The sequence below is a fragment of the Sinocyclocheilus rhinocerous genome, unplaced genomic scaffold (genome assembly GCF_001515625.1).
Source record: "Sinocyclocheilus rhinocerous isolate Xijiao unplaced genomic scaffold, SAMN03320098_v1.1 scaffold1465, whole genome shotgun sequence".
NCBI classification, from domain to species: Eukaryota; Metazoa; Chordata; class Actinopteri; order Cypriniformes; family Cyprinidae; genus Sinocyclocheilus; species Sinocyclocheilus rhinocerous.
In genome coordinates this window covers 168181-179135 of record NW_015645065.1, presented here as the reverse complement: position 1 = coordinate 179135, position 10955 = coordinate 168181, and the positions used below count along the sequence as shown (strand labels likewise).

The 10955-nt window shown below is 39.1% G+C and overlaps 2 protein-coding genes across 4 annotated transcripts in view; both read right to left on the bottom strand.

Moving 5' to 3' along the window:
• Nucleotides 1-6087, bottom strand: part of LOC107705324 (IST1 homolog) — an 8194-nt gene extending 2107 nt beyond the window's left edge. For 2 of the 3 annotated variants that reach the window (XM_016508578.1, XM_016508580.1), the window contains exons 1-8: nucleotides 5954-6086; nucleotides 5054-5150; nucleotides 4775-4955; nucleotides 4621-4708; nucleotides 4449-4532; nucleotides 1175-1285; nucleotides 907-1086; nucleotides 694-804 (exon numbers count right to left, since the gene is read on the bottom strand). In XM_016508578.1, coding sequence (XP_016364064.1) covers nucleotides 694-804; nucleotides 907-1086; nucleotides 1175-1285; nucleotides 4449-4532; nucleotides 4621-4708; nucleotides 4775-4955; nucleotides 5054-5141 — 843 coding nt within the window. In that variant the 5' untranslated portion in view covers nucleotides 5142-5150; nucleotides 5954-6086. Of the gene's footprint in view, nucleotides 1-693; nucleotides 805-906; nucleotides 1087-1174; nucleotides 1286-4448; nucleotides 4533-4620; nucleotides 4709-4774; nucleotides 4956-5053; nucleotides 5151-5953 lie in introns of all 3 variants that reach the window. The other variant, XM_016508579.1, reaches the window with a different exon arrangement.
• A 3759-nt stretch (nucleotides 6088-9846) lies between these two features.
• LOC107705320 (putative solute carrier family 22 member 31) overlaps nucleotides 9847-10955 on the bottom strand; it is a 14711-nt gene continuing 13602 nt past the window's right edge. Inside the window, exon 7 of the mRNA XM_016508576.1 lies at nucleotides 9847-10665. Within this exon, the coding sequence (XP_016364062.1) occupies nucleotides 10233-10665 (433 nt within the window). The 3' untranslated portion in view covers nucleotides 9847-10232. The remainder of the gene's footprint in view (nucleotides 10666-10955) is intronic.

The window sequence follows — 10955 nt, the reverse complement described above, 5'->3', positions numbered from 1 at the left end:
AAATCTGAATTTGCTTCTCAATTTTGATGTAGAATGAAATCCATGGTATTTAGGATTAAATATGATCGTATTGTGCGTTTTATAAATGAGGCCCGTTTCCATGCACAGTAGAGGATTTGTTGGGGTAAATGCTTCAAGGTGAATGTCACAAAAGCAAAATCAAAAGAAAAAATATTGTATTTTTGTATAAAGACAATGAAACATTTGAGGTGATATTATTTGTATAACAATGAACACTTTTCACCTCATTTTTACTACTAATAATATTAATGTCTTACTGGTCCAAACAAAAGGCTTCATTTTCTTTAGGCAAAATACTTCTTGTTTCTTTTCATTTTGCCGGACATGTTCTTGACAACCCACGTGAGATTCACCTTTTTAATATATTTTGTGAGTACATTTTCCATAAGACTCACATACAGCATATGGCTACTTGAATACCTAAAAGCATTTCCCCAAAAAATCCCAAAAAGCCATACACATGGCGCAAGAGAGATCAGAATGTAGTGTTTTCCATCCTTTGCAGCCCGTAGCACATGCCTGTGGAGGCTCCCTATGTGAGATCAGAAGACTGACAACATAGCAGGACTAACACAGCATGTGAACTGGAATAAACTACTCTTCCCTGCAAGGTGGAAAGGTCGTCTCCGTCTGTCTGGAAGGGTGGGAGGGGTGGTGATCACTTGCACTTACAGATTCATAGGTGGGTGGGCAGCTGGGAAGCTGTGGGGGCTGCCCTCCTCTCACTGGAGGCTGGAAGTTGCTAAAGCAATCAAAGGTGCCAACAGGACCATTAAAGGGCTCCTGTAGGGGGAAAAAGGATTTTAAACGGATTTCACAGCTAGACAGACAATCAGACTTCTTAGATTAGTCAAATGAAATCAGTTAATTAGAGCTTGGTCTTACAGCTCCTTTGGGCGATGGGTAGTTGAAAGCTGTGGGCATGGGCATGGGCATTGGCATGGGCATAGGCATGCCTACAGCGGGAGCAGTGAACCCTCCTCCACCCCCTCCGCCAGCTCCTGGCTTCTTGAAGTCGCTGTCCACATCGATCAGATCTGCCTCTTCACCTGGATATACCTCTGGCTGTGAATGATAAAGATGAGGAAAGTTTGAAACAAATGCTGCTTGTAGACATGACGAAGTTGAAGAGGAAGAGAAAATGGATTCCTACCCGAACCATGGCATCAGGTTCATAGGGAACGTTGTAGTTTTTGGCGATTTCAATGAGGTAACGCTCCACCAAAATCTTGGGAGGGGCCTCCACGCTCAGTTTGTGCATAAGCTACAGAGACAAGGTTCGATATTAATTTACAACAGCCTAAAAGCAGATTTGTAGAACCAACTCCTTATGCATTTATGATATTCTGAATTTGGTTTGGCTCCTCAATCGATGTAAAGGACCATTTACACCAGGGGTTTCACTCAATTCCCCTGCAGAGTTTTGTTCCAACCCTGCTCCAACACACACGTTTTGACTTGAGATGACAAAACCAAACCAGTCCAATCCGGCTTTGTTGGTACCATGAAGCTGATCATCAACTTTCTCTGTCAACTCAGGCTTGATGCTGAGTTAATGAAGCATGTGCACATGAAAGTGTGACATCAGTAATGAACAGCCAATCATTCACATGCCTTGAAACTGTGATTCGCTTCTCATGAGAGAGTCAGTGCGATTCACTACCAAAGATTAATGTCCACAAAAGCTGACCCACAGACAAACACAAAGCACTTTTGATCCCTAGTCTCTTACTGTGAGGGATGGAAACAAAAGTGATTTGTGCTTGTCTCTGTTTGAGCTGACCAGGGGCCTGTACCATGATGGTGGCTGAACAAACTCAGGGTTACAGGATTAGTTTTGAGTTGACAAAACCAAACCAGTCCAATCCGGCTTTGTTGGTACCATGAAGCTGATCATCAACTTTCTCTGTCAACTCAGGCTTGATGCTGAGTTAATGAAGCACGTGCACATGAAAGACTGACATCAGTAATGAACAGCCAATCATTCACATGCCTTGAAACTGTGATTCGCTTCTCATGAGAGAGTCAGTGCGATTCACTACCAAAGATTAAAAGATTGAACAATATGAAGAATTTAAACACATTTACAAGATGAAATGACCTATCCATGAAAGAGGGAAACTTAAAGAAAACATCATATGTAGTCATGTTTAAAGCTATTGATTCTAAAACTTATTTATATTGCATATTATCTATATGTTTATATTAATTTAAAATAAAATCTTAATAATGACTATTGAACTACGCTAGCTTGTGTAATGGATTAAGGGTATAATAATTATACAAATCATATAAAATAATTATAAAAAATATCATCTCTAAATTCAGACAATTTTATCTTTAAAAATGTTTTACTATGTAGCTTCCTTTAATTTGGAGTAAGAGAAACTGGGGGAGTGGCTTTATTGCGTCAGACATGTGTCACTTTGCTTGAAGCTGATTGATCAATTTTCGGTTTGAGATCTCTAAACCAGAACATAACCTGCCCCAGAGCAGGTTAGCTGTGGAGTGTAAGTTACTATGGTGATGAACACCACTAAAAGCCAAGCCACTTGGTACCTAAAACCCAGGATTGGTGCAAACTAAACTGAAACTTACCTGGCTAGCCAGCTAAACCGACTTCATGGTACAGGCGCCAGGTGTGTTTAATTAGGGTTGAATCTAAACTTAAAAGCCAAGCCACTTGGTACCTAAAACCCAGGATTGGTGCAAACTAAACTGAAACTTACCTGGCTAGCCAGCTAAACCGACTTCATGGTACAGGCGCCAGGTGTGTTTAATTAGGGTTGAATCTAAACTCTGCAGGGCTCCGACCCTCCAGGAATTGAGTTTGACACCCCTGGTTTACACCAAGGATGGTAACTATAATTAATAATTGTTCAAATTCAAATTCTTCAAGAATAGGGAAGTCCACACCACAAATATAACAATAACGATACAAAGGAAAGACAGTGTTGGAATCACTTAAAGGTGACATATCATGAAAATCTGACTTTTCCAGGTTTTAAGTGCTATAATCAGGTCCCTGGTGCGTGAAAAACGTGAAAAAGATGAACCCAATCACTTTGTTTTGGTAAGCCTTTTTCTGCAAGCGTCTGAGAAAACGAGCACGTCTGATTTCGCTCCCTTGGTGACGTGGCAAAAGGATCTCATTATAATATTACCGCCCCTTAATCTGCATGTGATTTATTTCCCAGCTGTTTACCTTCACAGACATAACCGACTGTTTTTGTAACTCGTGTGTTTTTAACGTAAACTTGTATGTGAATGAGAACTTAGTTTAGTACTCACATGCTGTGACAGCAGCTTTCTGTCTATGTGCTTCGGGTGTGTGCGCTCAGAAAACCTTATATCTGAAGTTTAAACTCAGATGGTTTAAAACGCATGATTTCAGCACGATAAACATGATAATTAGAACCAAAACAGATTTTTGTTAGCAGATATTCTATTCTGGAAAAGGGGGCTGGGAGCAGCAGCTCATTTGCATTTAAAGACACAGGCCCGAAAAACAGCTTGTTTCTGCTTCCACTCAAAATAGGCATTTTCAAAATGATATAATAAATGATCTGTGGAGTATTTTGAGCTGAAACTTCACAGACACATTCTGGGGACACCAGAGACTTATATTACATATTGTAAAAAGGGCCATAATATGTCACCTTTAAAGAACAATTTTATTTTCTAGCTAATGAATAATAAAAATATTGAAAGCCAATCAGAATCCACCTGCGCATTTAATGTGGTAGACGACATAAATTAACAGAACGTTATCATTCACTGGTGTGGACCCTAATATAGTTAAAGTTATAGTTATCGTTCTTGATGTGAACAGGCCTTAAGATTAGGGAATTTTGTAAAAGTTGTATCTCTGCCTGCTTAAGGCTGGAATACACTACATGACTTTTAAAATCTAGGCATCATACACTTGCAGACTTTGTAAATGGTTAGAGAGAAAAACAACTGAGGATCACACACACTACCAGACTTTCAAGTCGTTACGAACACAACAAACTCACACAGAAATATGCCTTGTTGCTGAGAGAAAAACGACAACTGAAACCAAAATATGTTCTAAAATTGGCTCAAAATATCAATAATGTTTGATTTCTTCCAACTGGATAAAATCATAGTCTAAAGCTACCAAAAAAAGGCAAGTAGCGTTGACTCCTCTAAAAACAGTGAATCAGTGCAAAAAAACTTGGCAAAAGTCATGAAGTGTATTCAGCCTTCAAAAAGTAACATGACGCCTCTCCTTATGAAGCAGTATGATTTGAGGTAGATCAGGTATGCTGTTACATGTCAAAAAGGAGCTTTGAAAATGCCCTAATCCATGTATAAGCAATAGTTATTGCAATGTTTGCCCAAACACATATTACTATGAGTTCATTTAATGCCCACTATCTCTAAACAAACATGTTTTATCATACCCTATCATTAACTGTTCCAATCTGGTTTGTCCTACATAGCTTTCCATACTCTTTGCTGTATTTGGCACACAGCTGATCTGAAACCTGTTAAAGGGAGAAAAAAAGACATGAATGATCCATACTAGAACCACACCCCAGAAATAGATTAAAGACAAAGACAAATGATACCCACAATCTTCAGTTCTGCCACTTCTGATTGCAGTCGAGGGGCAGCCCAGATGAGTGTGGATACTGCTTCTTGTAGGCCAGGGTCCAGTTCTCTGAAAAGTGGATGGAAAATTAAAGAACGAGCAAAAAATCCACACAAAAAAAAAAAGGTTACTCACTTCATGGACTGTATTAAGCCAAAGCGGGTGAGCAGCAAATCACAATATAACTCCAGGATCTCCATAGCCTCCACCAAATAATCCTCCCTGATGATGTGCTCGACTCTGATTCTCGCACGCTCATCTTTGCCTGCTGACAAGTAGTCTGCGATCTCCTTGCGAGCCTTCTGGGCTAATTCAGCTAATTCAGATCAAACGAGTAGAATTCAGTTAAATCAACTAAATTTTAAAAAATCCAAAACTTTAAAATACGAGCAACTTGTAGACAACCAAACTTACTTTTCTTCTTCTCAAGAAGTTTGAGGCGGTTTATGACCAGCCTGAGATTGACACGAAGTCTTTCGGATTTAAACCCTCCACCAAGCATGATGGAGCACTGTGGAGAAATGTCAAGAGCCAAAGATCAGGTAAAAAAGGCGGAAAAAAGACTCAAAGTGGAGGTCAAAACAGTGTCCCGGGTATCTCACATGTTATTAAAGCTTCAGTGCAAGCATATATAGAGATTTGGATTCGAGATATGTATGTCTCCTGTTTGGTGAGTGACGTCATTGACATATCATGACAACAGCACAATTCAGCTACTAGGAACCTAATCACTTTAGTTAAGCTTAAAAACCAGGAACCAAAGAAAAACAGTGTAAATGATAACAGTCGTCCCTTATGTCAGAAAAAGTAGTGGCAGTACTATGGTATCTGATCAAAATACTGTGGTTCTGTTACATGTATATTAAGAACTACAAAAAATATCAGTACATGTCCAAAAATATGGTAATAATCAGGCACTTTCTGTCGGTTACACCCTTACCTATTTAGAAATAGTGGTTTATTTGTTATTTCGATTCTCTTACATATGCTGACTGTGTTAGTGTGAGTCACAACAGTCACAAAAAAACAAACATAAAACAGAAATAGATTAGCTGACAAGCAGTCAATTGTTATTACTTATATAGATCGATTCGATGCATCTATACTGATATCTACTGAACGAACAAAATATATTTAAAACCGTTTTCGGATTGTCAGAAATCTGACTGTTCAAACCCGGAAGAGACTCGATTAGCGGCTAGAGCAGCTAATTCACGAAAGTAAACAAAACCCTCAAGAACCTACGGATATTGACAAATAATCGTGGATATCTCATAAATACAGTACAAAACATAGAATAATTATCATATTTACATGTAAGTTCCTCTTGAGACGCTGAGAAAGAGTCGGTTTCTATTCGAATGGTTGGCGACTGCTCAGTTAGCATTAACTTCCGCATTGGACGTGACTTCATCCATGACGCTACAAGTCACATGGTCACCGGTGGAAGAATCGCTTATGAGGGGAAACCCCCGTCACTAGGGTGGACAAATCACATCTTTAATGAGGTGATATTACATGACAAGATCGTCTAGAAAGATAGTCAAGTTGGCAAGAAATGCCTGAGCTCACTAGTCACTACCTTTAAAATAGGCCAAATAATTTGTCATAATAGACTGAGACTATTGTGCTGAAAACAATAGTAAAACAATACATTTTTAAGATGTGAGTGCACTGTAGCATTGTATATGTATTTATGTTTGTATGAAAAATTAAGGGAACACTTAAATCACACATTGGATCTTGATGAACAAAATTTTCAAGTTGAAAATCTTTACTTAAATACAATGTGGAAACCAAAATCATCAACCCAGTGAGGCATGGAGCTACGTTTACATGCACAATTTTTGGTTCAATCGGACTGAATTAATTCCGATTGATGAATCTGAATGTAGTGTTTACATGAACGCAGTGGCGGGCCGTGCATTTTACACCTAGGCTTTCAGTGGCGTCCTACATGATTAATCCATCTCTTCATACCATCATAATGATGCCACGGCTATAGAAACCATAAATATTACACAGTAATGCAGTATAACAGGGCACTACATAAGAGACAGGTATCTTATGTAGCGAGAATGAACGCCTGCACTGTTGATTCTGAAGGCCTTAAGGCAGATTTCTTTGACCCTGGCAACACGATTGCTGAAATATGATTGGATAAAAGCTCTAATATAAACATACACTGCTGGAAGCAGCGCAACCAAGAGAAAAGCTATGAAATGAAGAGAATAGACTATTGGAAATAATTTAATACACATTCATGGTAAAAATATATTAAAACTAAATCAGTGATTCTGATAGTGTTTGGGCCAGCAGAGAAGGCTTTGCTGGCCCTGACGGCCCACCACTGCATGAACGCTAAAGAAAGGGATCGGGTTGATGTGCGTGTTTACATGTCGCAAGCTTCAAATCGGAATTGACTGCTCCACTTCACAGTTGCCGAGTGAAAGGAGAGTTTTATAATGACAAGACACACATTTATACAACACTTTATTCAAAAGGAAGAACGGCTGGTTCCGCGCGTCATACGTCATTACACATGCGCAGTTCTTTCAGTTTCGGGGTTCAATCTGATCGTGTTTACATGCACTCTCAATCATATTAGAAAAGGAATAAACCACCCCCTTCAATCCGATCGAAATTTCATTCCGATCGAGCTCAATCGGATCGATTAAGCTTAATTAAGCTTAAGCCACCTAGGTGTTTACATGAAGGTTTTCCAGTCCGATTGAGCCGTCAATCCGATTACAAATGGATTATTTGGTTGCATGTAAACGTAGCTGTATAGTGTCTGAATCTGCCTACACACTTCCCATATGAGGCCGACATTGTCCTGCACCAGCAGGAACCCAGGGCCCACTGCACCAGCAAAAGGTCTGACAATGGCTCTGAGGATTTCATCCCGGTACCTAACAGCAACAGCCTCCAAGAATATTCCTTCCCACACCATCACTGACTCAAAACCGTAAGGTGGCGCTACTCTGTTAAAAAATGTAAGCTCCGCCCCTCACTTCCGGTTCTGTGAACGCGGTTCTGAAACTGCTGGTGCTGCGGGTCTGCAGCTGGATACTATTGGACTCACCGACAAAACAAACTGGATGAAGTGGCAGACAGCTTAACATTCCCCACACAGCATCTCAAGGCTGCCATCTGGAGGAGCTGGACTACCTACATATAGATAGATAGATAGATAGATAGATATACATTGCAACGTCATGAAGATACCTCAACCTGCTCTACCCCCTCAGTAAAGTTTTCCTTCCCTCTTTATCTGTATCATTGTTCCTGTAAAGAAGACTCTAAAGTACCACGACATGTCATTCTAGTACCTAACACTCTGATCATGCTCTTTCTGTTAATGTAATATGCTTGGCTAATTGAAAATATAAACATTTTTCTTTAGGTGTTATCTGACAACTTCCTTAAACCTGATACTTAGACAGTATATCTATTTAACCAGAGGAGAGGCGTAAACATGGACACATCTCACTGCTGCCATCATTTGGAGAAAGTGAGAACCAGCTGCCATTAAAAGACTTCAGATGGAAGAATCCAAATGTTATAGTGTGAAACTACTTAAATATTCCTAGTAGATATTGGGATTTTTATTTACCTAAAATACTATCTGCATGTTTTGGAAGTTAATGCAATAGGGATCTCATTAATTTCAAAATAACAATTATTTAATATAGTATAGTACCATAATTTGTTTTATTTAATGCAGCTTTGAATCAATTTGACCCTGAAGACTGTATGAAAGAGGCTAGTTTTCTGTCTGTAGGCCCTACAAGGCAAGCAGCTAAGCGCTAACCCAGCCCCACAGCCATTGTCATTGGTCAACTTAATCACGCAGTCACCTGTCAAAGTTCAGACTTATGAAAAATCTTGGATGTATCTGATGGCTCCAACCAGTAATGCTATCTATCAGCAGTGCTGGGTAGATTACCTACAGCTTGTACTACATTACTGATTGTAAAATTACATGATGAAAACTATTAACGTAATCGATTACACATTTTAGGTAATGTATTCTGACTACTTTTAGGTTACTTTTAACTTATCAGAAATCTTGTTTATTAGACATACACAGTATTATTTTGTAACATATCGATATAAATTATCAAAAGAAAGAAAATATATTCCATTCTTTAACAAAAGTTGCTACTTTATGTCAGGGTTCTCAAACTAAGGTTTGAGAAGGAACTGTAGGGGGTTTGTGAGCCGATGAAATGCTAAGAGGCTACTTAATTAAATCATAAAATTGTCAAATGAAAGAAAAAATACTTTAAAAAACACTAAAAAAAAGATGAAATATTTTTATTTTTACTTACATATTAATGTGACCATTACCTGACATCAGAGAAATGTGAACATCATTAAATTAATGGTGAAATTATTTAAATATAAACTCGGGGGGTACTTCAAGTATTTCATATTTGACTTCTAAGGGGTTTGGCTGACCTAAAAAAAAAAAAGTTTAGGACCATTGCCATAATACAACGCAGTAACTAGTGTAAACCAGATACACTATACTGCTAAAAAATACCTAATATTGCACTGTGAGAGTTGTGCCAAATGAATTCCCACATCTCAGCAAAAGAGGAGAAATGTGGTAAACACTTTGTGCGGGAACGACACGTGACAAAGCTTTCACAACCCCACTGTCAGACTTTTCAATTCTATTATTAAAAAGCAAACGCAAAGTATGCAAATGCAGCAGCTCTCCAGCACACCCAATATCCAAATTTGCTCACTTGTTCCAGCTCCAGAATCAAAAATACAAGGGGTTTTGCTTCAACTTGGTATAATATACAGTTTATTTTCATTTCAAACATGCAATAGAAATAGGATAGAAATAGCAAAAACAATGACAAAAACAGTTCCCTTGCTTTGCCAGGTTTGGTTCAGTTGTAGATCTGACTGACATGGAAAAAAACATCAACAACAACAACGTGACATTTAGACGAAACAGTTGAAATATAGGAATGTGATGCGACAAAACTCTACACACGGAGGAAATGAGATGAGCTACCATTCCACAGAAACAAATCACATTCCAACATTCTAAACAGTAGACTTTTCCCTAGTGATTCTGGCGTCATTGAGTGCTATTCATTCCACTCTGAGGAAATAAAACTATGATATTGAGTGGATGTTTTAGCACCCCTCAGGGAATCACCAGTCAGTGATGTTAAGTTTTTATGTTTTAGTCACAAGACTACACTAATGAGAGGCATGAGATGCACCCACTAAGTGGACAGGCGATGACTCTCAGGCGACTATTAGTGGGTATGGTACTAAATCTTAAACTTCATTCAAACATAAAGGAGAGACATGATGTTTAAGCTTATAAACTATGGACAGAGTCTCCCAGCAACATCTCTGCATAGAGTTTGGGTTCCCAAACAATACAAAATAAATGTACAAAGTCACAAAAAAACTGAACACTTCACCATTCATCAACCAAATACTCAACATACTCCACATTTTAAGCACCAAGACGACGTCTTCCCTGGGAAAAGACGCAGTGACCAAATTGGTCATGCTATGAGATGAGGTCCTGCGTGTCAAAAACAGCTTTGGTGAAATGCTAGGACGAGTCGTCATTGGCGTCTGGAGCAGTGCCATTACTGGCCAGTAGAGGTGCTTGTGGCGAAATGGAGATCTTGTATGGCAGAGCATCTGTGGTGAGCATCTTTTTGGTGGCAGTGACGAGACGGGAGTAATTATCCCGGTTGTACTCTGAGCTCTGCGGCTGCATGCGCAGTAAGGGTGGGTTGTCCCGGTTGATGCGTGAGAGGAAGAGAGGAGGACGTCGTTGCCGCTCTCCATCTTTAAGCGAGTCTGGCAGAGGTTTGTGTTTGCTCTCTGGCAGCAACATGATGCACAGGACAGAGAGAACGGCGAAGGAGGCAAAGATCACGTGATGGAGGAAATAGCCGCCGTTATTCTGGAGCTCCATTAGAGAGGATGCAGCCATTCCCACGCAGCCTGCGGCCATGATCAGGCCCAATGTACCACCACTGAGCGAGACACACAGTTAACACTCAAACTACAATCTGTTAATACAATGTATGAATGGTACACTGATGGTATAATTATGGTTTTTAAAATGCTTTTGAAAGAAGTCCCTTGTGCATATCAAGGCTGGATTTATTTGATATATTTTTATATTGCAATAATTTCACATTCAATCTTCAAATTAATGTACGAACATAAAGACAGTATATTTTTAAATATTTGTTTAAATGAATCTTTTTTTTTTATGACTGAAGGCCAGTATCAATGATACCAATACTGATTTCTCTATAAA